The sequence below is a fragment of the Mustela nigripes genome, chromosome 12 (genome assembly GCF_022355385.1).
Source record: "Mustela nigripes isolate SB6536 chromosome 12, MUSNIG.SB6536, whole genome shotgun sequence".
NCBI lineage: Eukaryota > Metazoa > Chordata > Mammalia > Carnivora > Mustelidae > Mustela > Mustela nigripes.
Genome location: NC_081568.1, coordinates 79,904,865 through 79,916,989, shown reverse-complemented (window position 1 = coordinate 79,916,989; position 12,125 = coordinate 79,904,865). Strand labels below are relative to the sequence as shown.

General features: G+C 44.5%; 2 protein-coding genes across 6 annotated transcripts in view; one reads left to right on the top strand and one right to left on the bottom strand.

The window, feature by feature from the left end:
* Positions 1–2,614: 2,614 nt before the first annotated feature.
* LOC132027562 (sterile alpha motif domain-containing protein 1-like) lies at positions 2,615–3,701 on the bottom strand. The gene is made up of 3 exons (XM_059416365.1): positions 3,575–3,701; positions 3,277–3,456; positions 2,615–3,171 (listed from the first exon to the last, which is right to left on the bottom strand). The coding sequence occupies exons 1-3, from the start codon at positions 3,699–3,701 to the stop codon at positions 2,615–2,617; spliced, it is 864 nt and encodes a 287-aa protein (XP_059272348.1).
* NR3C1 (nuclear receptor subfamily 3 group C member 1) overlaps positions 2,746–12,125 on the top strand; it is a 117,736-nt gene continuing 108,356 nt past the window's right edge. The window contains exons 1-2 of one of the 5 annotated variants that reach the window (XM_059417823.1): positions 2,746–2,856; positions 6,500–7,717. In XM_059417823.1, the coding sequence (XP_059273806.1) occupies positions 6,516–7,717 (1,202 nt within the window). In that variant the 5' untranslated portion in view covers positions 2,746–2,856; positions 6,500–6,515. The other 4 variants (XM_059417822.1, XM_059417821.1, XM_059417825.1 and 1 more) reach the window with 4 other exon arrangements.

Genomic DNA, 12,125 nt, shown 5'->3' with positions numbered 1-12,125 from the left:
AATTAAAAAATGGGAAATAGTAACACTACATATATTAATAATAATTGATGCTGATAATTAAACACTTATATGTCCTGGGAATTAGTCTAAGCACTTCACATATATGGAACTTACTTGATCTTTCTAGTAACTTAGGCTAATACTATTACCATCCCCATCTTACAGATGATGGAAACTAGGGCAAAGAATTAGGTTGCCCAAGGTTATAGTCTTCAGAGTGGTGGAGGTCAGTCAGTCAGTCTTGCTCTTAACTGCTGTGATGTAATAAGATAGTACACAAATGAAGACATGAGCTCTAGTCAAAGGGCTCACAAAAGCTTTCACCAAAGAAGTAGGACATGCATTGTTCAGTTTTAGGTTTAAAACCTCACATTTCCAAGTGTGATTTTTTTTTTTTAATTCCTTCCTTTTAACTGACTTTTTAGTTTAATTAAATACTAGTGCAATTCCATCAGCTAAAAGGCTTTGCCTTCAAGACACGAGCAGGTGAAAGATGATGGTCTTAAATAACAGAATGGAAGCTGGGATCTCTCTACAATGGAAGGGAATTATTGTAGATACTTGAACAGGAGTACAACATATTTTAATTAATGTTTTGGAGGAATAATCTGGCAGTGAGGCTTGGATTATTTCAATGGAAATGATAAAAGAGACTAACAGAATGGTCAATAAATGTTAGCTATAAAGCCTAACAATTCTAACTCTGAAAAATAGACCGGATTAATCTCAGTCTATGTGTGCTTTCAGATGAATGTGACAGACTCAAGAATGAGGTTTTTTCTATCAAATTAAAAAATTAACGGATGTAAACCACTGAAAATAACAGACTTCTGCCCAATGAAAGTGTTTTCAATAGTAATTAATTGAAAACAAGGTGAGTCTTTTTCAAGAAGATCTGCTGGACTTGCCGACAAAATGAGTGTCAATAAATGGGGAACTCTTGTAAAACCAGGTATTATTTAAAAACGGAATATGCAACCTAAATTTAAAGAGGTAAGAGATGAGGTTCTTCTATAGCAGAGGTTCAATTATGAAATAGAATTCTGGTATGGGGAGAAGCACTCTATTAGACAACTGTTACTGTCTCTTTACATACAATTTATACAAACATACAAATTACATTTTTATAGGGTATTCATATAATTATTCCTAGTATTATTTTTAAGCAGACATAGAAGGATAATCATATTGGCATTAGTTATTTCGTGCACTTCCAAAACAGGCATACTATATTAAGTTTGGCTCTTGATTCTTTTCCTCCCATGAAACTATTGGTTTCACGCAAGATATCTGATTTTAGTAACTGAGGCTTCTAAGGTGGAAAAAATGTCTAGCAGGCAAAGTGATGCTCTTTGAAGTAAACCGTCGGTGTCTCCTCTGCGCACCCACGGCGAGAGTCTCCCTCTAGTTGACTAGCTCCAAGGGAAAGGAAAAGGGGAACCATCTCTTCTGGATCCAGAAAGAGGTTGTGTTAACAATTGGGTTGCTCAGCGCCCTTCATAAAAATCTGTGGGCTGAGGGTTCTACTTAGCAAAGCTTTTGGTTCCCTTTTAGAAGGCGGAGAGCAGCTCTTCCTTTGCCAAGATGGCGGCCCTAGAATCGTATGGAGACGGCCTGAGCAGATCGCCTCCCAACATGTGGGTAACTAAAATGCTCAGTTCTCTCCTTTCACATCAGACAGCACAGGGGAGCAGCGTCCACCCTTCCGAATCGAGGAAGGGCTACTTCGGCTCCCCATGAGATGGAGAATCTTTAGCAAGATGGTGGACGCGAGACCCGGCTGGCGTCACGCTCCTTTACCAACATGGCGGCAGGTGGCTTCCGGCCTGCGCTTCCCCAATCCTCATCAAGATGTCAGAGCAGAGGCGGCCGCTGCTAGCGTCTGAGTGCTGCCTGAGGAGTGAGTGGCTGCCGCTGAGCGCTCCGGCAGGGACTAGGTGGAGCTGCGGCAGCCTCCGCCCCCGTCATGAGCTGGCAAGCGCTGTCACCTGTGGGGGCGCAAAACTTACCGCCCCAAACCCTAAAGCAACACAGCACAACCTTTCCCCGAGTCACAAAAATCACACTAAGTGTCGCACAAGGTAGGAGGCTCGTTCCAGGCAAAGCCCAAGCCCTCTGGATGCGGCAAGCTGGGTTTAGGGAGCTGGGGCGGGCGTCTCCAGCGCGGACTCCCCCGGCCCCACGCCCCTCTCCTTGGGGACAGGCCACGTGTTTCCCTCGGACTGAGGGGGAGGCGCGTAACGGGAACAGCTGGAGGGAGTTAAAGGCTGACATTTTAAAGCTGCGTGTGTTTTGTTTCGTTTGGAGGGACAAGGGTCCCGCATACACGAAAGGGTGGGCGACCCATTGAGTGGAGTGCAGCAAATGTCAAGATTCCGTGAGGGGCCTCCACGGGAAACTTGGACGCGGGCCCTGGAGGGGGTGGAAGGAGAGGTCAGGAGTTTGCGGGGGAAGGAGGACGTACTTTGCAAGCAACTTACTGTTTCGCCTGCAACTTGATTTTCGGCCTGCCACCCCCTGCTTTCCTTAAAAATAATAATAAAAAAGTGCACAGAAATTCAGCTCGCCGGAGGTTTTTGCATTTGGCATGCAACTTCCTTCAAGTGTGAGCGCGCTAGCAGGGAGGGAGGGTGGGGGTTGAACTTGGCAGGCGGCGCCTCCTTCTGCCGCCGCCGCCGCCGCCTCGCAGACTCGGGGAGAAGGGTGGGGGACGGTCGGAGCGCGGGGGAGGGTGGGTTTGCTTTGCAACTTCTCTCCCAGTGGGAGAGCGCGGCGGCGGCGGCGGCTGCGGACGCGGCCGCCCAGACGATGCGGTGGTGGGGGACCTGCGGGCAAGGGACTCCCCCTGGGCCAAGAGTACGTATGCGTCGACCCCCTCTTCTGCCCTCCCCTCCACAAGCCTCTCCAGAGGGCGTGTCTGGCGGTCCGGCCCCGAGAGCGGCGGACACGCTGCGGCACCGTTTCCGTGCAACCCTAGTAGCCCCGCGCTAAGTGACACACTTCGTGCAACTCGGCTCCGGGGCGGCGACACGGACCACCCCGGCGGCGCTGCTGCGGGCCGCGCCTCGCCCCCTCTACCCGCCGGACAGCCCGCTGTCACCCGCCGGGGCGCTGACGGCGGTCGCCGCCGAGGGACCGAGCCAGCTCCAGAGTGGGTCGGGAGTCGCGGAGCTGGGCGGGGGCGGGAAGGAGGCAGCAAGAAGACAAACTAGAGAAACTCGACTTCGCTCCCAAGCCCGCCCTAGAGAGACCAGGTCGGCCCCCAACTGCCGCCACCTCTCTTTGCCGGGGGGTGGGGGGACTGGAAGTCCCGCGCGCTCGGGGGCGGGGGGCGGCGGCCGGCAGCCACTTCCCGGCCATGCCGGGGGACCGGGGGACCGGGGGCGTGCAGGCGCCGTCGGGACCGGGGTGGCGGGGCCCCCACGGAGGGCGTGGGGGCGGGGGCTGCGGCCGCCCCTGCAGTTGCCGAGCGTCGCCAACAGGTTGCACCGTTCCCCGCCACCGCGCGGCCCCTCGGGCGGGGAGCGGCCGGGGGTGGGGTGGAGTGGGAGCGCGTGTGTGTGCGAGTGTGTGCGAGCCGTGGCGCCGCCTCCGCCCTCCCCCCTCCTCCCCATCGGTCCCGCTCGCTTGGCGCGGTCGGGCGGCCCTTTCGCGTGTCCGCGCTCCCTCCCCTCCTCCTCTTCCTCCTCCTCCTCCTCCATTTTGCGAGCTGGAGTCTGTGACTGGATCCCAAGTCACCGCCCGCCCGTCGGGGACGGATTCTGGTGGGTGGAAGGAGACGCCGCACCCGGAGCGGCCGAAGCGGCGGGGCGCCGGGACGGAGGACGCGCGCCTGAGAGCCCGGGCTCGCGGGGATCTGCGCTGAGAGGGAGGGCTGGCTTGTCAGCCAGGGAATGGGAGACTTTCTCAAATAGGGGCTCTCCCCTCCCCACCCCCATGGCGAAGGGGGCGGCTGTTTACTTCCTTTTTTTAGAAAAAAAAAAAAAAAAAAAACCTCTCCCTTCTGCTCCTCCTGTTTTCACACGTTAAGTTGTTTATCTCGGCTGCGGTGGGAGCTGCGGACGGTGGCGGGTGATCGGCGCCCCTGCCAGAGGTAAGAGGTGGGGAGGGCCGGGGGCCGGGGCCCGCGGGGGCGCTCGCTCTCCAGAGGTGCGGGTGGGGGACGCGGGGCCGCCCCGGGAGCCTGCAAACTTTTATTAGCCTCCGGGAATGGGGGTGGGGGCTGGTGGGGCCAGGATGATAGTGACGAAAGGGCAGCGCGCGGGTGACAGCGCAGGCTTCTTCCTCTCCCTCGGCGGCCGTCTCCGGATCGGGCTGAGGGGGAGGAACCTGAGCTCTCTGCGAGTGGAGGCTCTTTGAGCTGCCCCGGCTTTCCGTCCTCTGGTTCCTTGGCGCGGAATTCGGGCTTCTGCAACCCCCTTCCCCCCAATACCCTGTTCTGTGCCCTCCCGGGAGGCCGCCCAAACACCCGTTTTATGGCGAACGCCGAGCCGCGTTTAAATTCTGCTGGGCCGAATATTTCCACTCCACCCTAGTGCTCCCAAGCGCGATCAGGGTTTCTGTCGAGGCTCCAGCGCGTCTCCTTTCTGGCAGGCGCGCAGGGAGTGTGTGTGTGTGTGTGTGTGTGTGTGTGTGTGCGCGCGCGCGCGCGCGCGTGTGTGTTGTGTGAGAGTGAGTGAGTGTACACACGCAGGGGCTGACAGCCTGCAACTTGGAGACTTCGGCCGGGGCTGGCGTTATCTGGTAGAAGTGGGCGTGTCGGAGAAAGAACTCAACAGGTCTGGACACATTTCTCTTTTCACCCTTGCACTTTTTTCTCCCCGGGGAGAGGGTTTGTTCTTCGGCGCTTGGCATCGTTGCGCGCCTGACGCTCCGGAGTGGCCCCTTGTAGAAAAAGCCCTTCCCTCGCCAGAATAGTTCTGTGGTGCGTTTTTTGTCCGGCGCTAGTTTGACGTTTCGGGCCGCAAGCTGGGTAACTGCCGCCTTGTAATACCGCTTAAGACCCCTTGGCAGGGTTCATTAATGCCTATTAATGTGACAGTTATTTGCAGTTTAAACTGGGGGCTAAAGTCGTTGGAGGGATCGTTTCGTCTTATGAAATACTGTTTTGGTTTCGAGTTTGAGGGCAGCTGTCAAAGCGGCGTGGAAATTCATTAGACTCCATTTGATAGCTTGTGTTTGGAGATCGTTATCAGATAAACACGGCGGAGCGGCGGGGAGATGAGCAGTTTACCCTCAAGAGTGTAGAAGCAGGTCGTCAGCCTTCTCTCTTCCTTAATCGCAGTCCACGTTCCGTGAGGGCCCGTGAAGTTTATGCCTCGCAAGGTCTCCGTGCGCAGAAGTTTCCTTTAATTGGATAGGGTTTGACTATGATGTCCCAAATGTGTTTATCAAAGCTTTCTCTTACCTCTTAGAGCATCCTGATTATAAACCGTATACTACCAACCTAATACTCTCAAGAACAGCCTTCGAGTGGGGATTGGTGAAGGTTTACAATACAGAGAAAATTATTCTGAGCATTTTTATTGGCTCTTCTTTTACCTGGATGTATATGAACTTGATTTTACAGTTGTGGGGTTTTCCTGTTTCTAGTACCTCGTTATTTGGAAAAGAAAAAAATCTTAATTTAAAGGTATAATAGTATCTCATTCTGAGGGTCTTAAGCGATTTTAAAAATGTAGCTTCATTTAGGTCTTACTATGTTGTAAGGTTCCAGAGAACTGTATTTGTTGTATTTAAATAAGCTGAAATTGTAGTGAGAAGCTACTGCACATTCTACTTGTTAAAATTCAAATTTTAGTTGGCCTATATACAATGCATTTCATTTGCTATGTCAGAAATTTGAAGGCAGGCACTTTGAAACTGACACATTGAGTAAGAAACTGGGGTTAAAAGTAAGAGTCTTTCTCAGTTTATTGGAAAATCATCATTGCTTATTTTTCAAGTAAAATGTGCATGGTTTACCAATAGATTGTACCAAAGGTTTTGTTGTGTGACCAGCAGGTAGGAGGGAAGTTTGTGAGCAGTTTGAGAGCAAACTCTATCATAGTATTTATCAGAAAAGCAAACAGCCTTGACTGATTGAAAGAAAGTAGGAATTTTAATGATCATGCTCTTTTTAAATGAAATACTTTGACATCAATTTGAACCTTTAGAATAATCAGATGTAATGAATTATAATGTCTGTGATTAACAAAGTTACAGTTCTGTGAGTGGCAAGATGAATAGCCAAGCTTAGTTTGATACAATTTTGCCCTCAGCTGTGCAATTGAACTGCATTGTTCTTTTAAATGTGGCACACTGAATGAGAGCAGGGGACATGAGTTTTTTATTCTGGAAGAGAGAAACTACTTTTCTGATAACAAGGAATTAGATTCAGAGTTAACTAAAAGGTTCATTTAACAGGCTCTTACTAATCAGATCACTAAGATAATGTGACTTTATAGCTTATATTTTTCCCCTTCTTTTTTCTTTTCTCCCCCCACCCCCAACCTGGTAGCTGATGATAATCTCTGATGGACTCCAAGGAATCACTAAGTCCCCCCAGTAAAGAAGAAATCTCTAGCAGTGTTCTTGGTCGGGAGAGGGGAAATGTGATGGACTTCTATAAAACCCTAAGGGGAGGAGCTACTGTGAAGGTGTCTGCATCTTCACCCTCCTCACTGGCTGCTGCTTCTCAGTCAGACTCCAAGCAGCAAAGACTTTTGGTTGATTTTCCAAAAGGCCCAGGAAGCAATGCACAGCAGCCAGATCTGTCCAAGGCAGTTTCCCTCTCAATGGGATTGTATATGGGAGAGACAGAAACAAAAGTGATGGGAAATGACCTGGGATTCCCACAGCAGGGCCAAATCAGCCTTTCCTCTGGGGAAACAGACTTTCGGCTTCTGGAAGAAAGCATCGCAAACCTCAACAGATCCACCAGTGTTCCAGAGAACCCCAAGAGCTCAGCGTCCACTGCTGTTTCCGCTGCGCCCATGGAAAGGGAATTTTCAAAAACTCTCTCTGATGTGTCTTCAGAACAGCAAAATTTGAAAGGCCAGACTGGCTCCAATGGGGGCAATGTGAAGTTGTGTACCACAGACCAAAGCACCTTTGACATTTGGAGGAAAAAACTCCAGGATTTGGAGTTCTCTTCTGGGTCCCCAGAGAATGAGGCGAGTGAGAGCCCTTGGAAATCAGACCTCTTGATAGATGAAAACTGTTTGCTTTCTCCTTTGGCAGGAGAGGATGATCCATTCCTTTTGGAAGGAAACTCGAATGAGGACTGTAAGCCTCTTGTTTTACCGGACACTAAACCTAAAATTAAGGATAATGGAGAACTGATCTTATCAAGCCCCAACAGTGTGCCACTGCCCCAAGTGAAAACAGAAAAAGAAGATTTCATTGAACTCTGCACCCCTGGGGTAATTAAGCAGGAGAAACTGGGCCCAGTTTACTGTCAGGGAAGCTTTTCTGGGGCAAATATAATTGGTAATAAAATGTCTGCCATTTCTGTTCATGGTGTGAGTACCTCTGGGGGACAGATGTACCACTATGACATGAATACAGCATCCGTTTCTCAACAACAGGATCAGAAGCCCATTTTTAATGTCATTCCACCAATTCCTGTTGGTTCAGAAAATTGGAATAGGTGCCAAGGATCTGGAGATGACAGCTTGGCTTCCTTGGGGACTTTGAACTTCCCAGGTCGATCAGTTTTTTCTAATGGCTATTCAAGGTAAGAAGAATGATTTTCTATTTCTTAAGAATGGATATGAAATGGCTTGATAGACTTAAATATTCAGTGATTTGTATGTGCTTTTTTCGAGTTACTAAGTTTACTAAGTCCTTTGAAAAGGAGGCATGGTTGAAAGATATAGCCCAAGTGATTTATCTGTACATAAGCATTTCAAGTTTTCTCTGAAAGAATGGCATTCAGTATCCTATTGGCCTGTAGTTGCACATTTTATTTAAAAATTCAAAATAATGTTGCTCGTTAACAGGTATTTTGAGTAAAAATGATATAAATTCAAGGGAGTTTCATATCTAATAATTGTGTGGGTCCATTACTGTGTTTTTAAAATACGCTTTTATGTTAAAGTGAAAAGTACCATTCATACTTAATGGAAGCAAAAGTGTGTGCTGTATTCATACACTTGTGAGATGTTAGCTTGAGGAGGGTAAAGGGTTAAAAATGGACGATGTGACAATGAGCCTTTTCTTCACACTGAACCATCTGTGGTAGACTTTTGAGTTTTGAGATTGCTAAAGCAATGCAGTGAGCAGTGGACCTGACCGTAGCCTTAGACATGGGACTTGCCCGCTGAGTTTCCAACCTAAAGTACATGGTTGTGTCTGTTCTTCAGTCTTGTTAAGAAAGGAATTGGTGGCAGCATGGTACAAAACAAAATTTAACTTAGAAAAGTTCCTACAAGTTCTCAAATCAATATGTGGTGGCCAACATTGTGAAGCCTTGATTCTCAACTGTCATTTGATTTCTCTTCTTTTTTTCTCAGTCTTTTATAAGTATACTGACATTTCCATTTGATCTGAAAGCGGTCTGTTAAAATGGAATGACCAGGAAAAGATGCTAAATTTAGGTGTATCTGTTGATAGAGGTTAAGTTTTCTGCCTTCTACCCCTGTCCCCAAGTCTGGGTTTTGTATCACATTTTCGGTAGTGTGAAGGAAATACAAAAAAACGTGATTGCAGAGACACAAGATTGCTTAATCAGTTGTTGCGGGTGTTTTTTGTTGTTGTTTTTGGGGTTTTTTGATTTTTGTTTTTTGTTTTGAAAGGCTTTACTTAGTAGTACACAGGGATCTGTACAAGAGCTTTTCTGTGGGGGGGGTTGTTTGTTTAATGTGAGTGGAATTCATTTTTCCTAATAATTAGTCAGTGAAGATTTTATTTAAAACCCTTTTTAAGATACTTTTTCTTTTAAAGATAGATCCTAACACTGATGTGTCTCTTTTCTATCCTCTTTAAGGAGGAAGGTTTTCCTGTGGAGAAAACATTCAGACTTAGGTTTAGGCTATGTTCTATTCCTTTAAAAAGAAAAGACCTTGGTTTTTGTGTGTCTTCATGTAAACTAGCTAGTAATCTATTTAAATAGCAATAATCTTTTATTTAGAACACTACTTCAACTTTTCATTGTTGTCATTCTGAATGGAAGACTTAAAATGTTTTCAGTAAGGAGATTTGAGGTGTTTCTTACCCTGTAGTGTTTAAATGTTAAAAGACATGCTGTGTTTTAAATTTTCAATCCCAGAATTTTGGCAGTGGAAGTAATGATTCTGTGTGCTTGTCCTGAAGAATAAGTGCAGTTGATTGGACTGAGCTATCTGTAGGAAACTATTACACTAATTTATAAAACATGTAATTGTACAAAGAAACATAATATATTCTGAGAAACTCTTTGGGGATTATTAATGCATTTTGTTCTAATAATCACCATAGTACTGTTTTCATTTTTCTTACTGTAGAAAAAGAAAAAAGGCGTGGAACAAGACTTAACCATTTTTCATTCATGGTGAACTTTGATTAAGCCTTGTAAAATCTAGGATCTGGGGCACAAATCTTAGATGAACATAGATACCCTTAAATCATTAAAGATAACCTCAATGCCTTTCATAGGAATTTATTGCATATAAAATGTCTTCACTTTTAATTTGAGCCTTATAATAACTTTATGGTGATAGGTAAAGCAGTGATGATGTGGCTCTTCAGAGATTATTTAATATCCAATGAAATGATTAATTTAATACTGATGTGTGATTTTAATTATAACCAGTAGTTTGTGTGCTGATGAAAAGATGTAATATCTTATACAGGATAATGTGCTAATGTTTGAAAATTTCATACCTTATGGCATTAACTTAACATGGGGAACCGTGATTACCCAGAACAAAGCTGCTTCCAAGTAAATTGAAACAATGTTTCTTTTCTAACCAGCATTGAATCAGTCTATTGTTTCCACACAAGGGCCCTGATATAACTAAAATTGGTTGCTTTCTCTTCTCTATATGTTCTGTGGTTCTCCCCAGACAGTAGCTATGAGCAGTAACCTAAGTGATCAACATGTTCAGACCACAACACATAGTGAATACTGACTTTCTGACTTGAGAATACTCTGTGCCACTAATAACTTCACTTGCTTTCCTTGCTTAATTAAAAATAAATTGTAATTTGACTTTTTAAGCTGTCACCTAAAATTGCTTTTTCTCAAAATGCTGAAAAACCAAAACACTTTACACTCTGTTTTGCCAGGGAAGACAACCCCTATGGATTTGTCAACGTACGTTAGCATCCAGTTCACATTTACTTGTAAAATTGTGACTGGTCATGGTTGAGTATAGTCAGATATTTTCTTTGTAAGGATTAAGTTCACTGATAGGAAAACAAGAGAAAGCATGGGGATATTCACATACATTCTTAAAGTAAAATAAACTAGCCCTACTAACTGAATATGATTTTTAAATACCAAAATTCAACAAATTGAGCATAAACCTACAATCTCCGTGAAAACACATTTTTGCACTGAAGCATTAATGGTGAAGTTGCTGAAGGGAGGCAGAGGAGTAAGTGGTTTTAGGTAGAATTAGAGCTTTTATTTGGATTACGTTGAAATTTGAGTGTTAAAAGGTTGACCATCTTGTGAAGGGTAAGATTGTTGAAGAGAAGGAATGGTACAAGATGACTTTGTAAACTCAGTCTTAGGGAGAGCAGAGGGCTTTGATTTATAAAGCTCTGAACATTTATGTAGATTTCAAACATCTGTCAGTATTAATTGCATCCGTGTCCAATTTTATTAACGTAATGAAATTGAAGACCTGTACAAACACAGGATGAGCGAAGCAAATTCTGTCCACCACCACCCCCCTTTTTTCCCCTATTAATGCTGTGCTAAATGTTTTCTCCAAAAAGAGGCATAAGGAAGAGATTTTGTTTTGGCTGTAATTACCCCCCTTTTTAAAGGATAGTTGATTAACTTCCTACCTTTTTGTTTTTCCTCTCCTTCCAAAGCTTCTGGCAGTGAGTGTTTCATTGTCTTTTTGGCTTTCATGTTAAAGGAGATTTGCTTTAGGTTATTTTACATACTTATTTTTAGCTTTATGATAAGTATCTTTTTCATTTTTAACACTTGTACTTTATTGCGGCTGTTTTAGTAAAAAAAAAGTACTCTGTGTTCAGGTGTGTCAATTTAGTGTGAAACGACTGGGATGTGGAAATAATTGATTGGCATGTGGTCATATTTTATTGAAATTACTTCTTAAAATGTTTCTTGGGTCATTATATTGGTATAATTGATACAGTACATAATGTGTACTATGAAGCTGTTAGTGTTTTGTCTCTGGGTGTTATAGATACTTTAGTTGGACCACTTTAAATATATCATGGAATGTATAAATTTTGTGAAAGACTTACTCTGTAACATACCTTGCATAAATGTAGGTTAAGTGCAAATTGTATTAATAATGAAATTCACATGTGGGTGGAGATCACTGTAGGGGCCTTTAGAGATTTTAGTGAAGGAGAGATTGGATCAAAAGAGTTTATTTTAGTATGAGTACCTAATGTGAAAGAGCATCTGTATTAATTGGTTGGTTATATAAGTCTAAATCCACTCTGGCCTGCAGGTGATTGAAATAGCCTAGTTGTTAGGAAATCTTAATTTGTATTTGGTTTAAAAAAGTCTGGGGCATAGTTCTTAAAACATATTTTTTCTTGCTTAAAAAGATCACACCTAGTTTTAATTAGCAGTGAGTTCTTCTTATGTACTGTCACTTATGCATTCCGGTAATTGCAGTATTTACAGGTATTTGCCATAGTAACAGGCACCTGCTTCCATGTTTGAGTCAGGCAGAGTACATGTTAGTGAATTGTGTTGCACTAGAGTTTTCAAGAAATATTATTGTTGAATTAAGCTATAGCTGAAAAAGAAAAAAATCAATTCCTGATTATTGACCCTTCAGAAGGATTTAAAAGCCCATGCCCTTATTTCTGTAGTTTCAAAGAGCCAACTGCTCTCATTTTCTTCTGGTTCATTCTGCTTATGTTTTGTATTTTTTAAGTAAATAAAAATATTCCTATTGAGAATTTCCATTTAAAGAAAAAAATCCATTGAGTGTTCTTTTCTCTTTGAA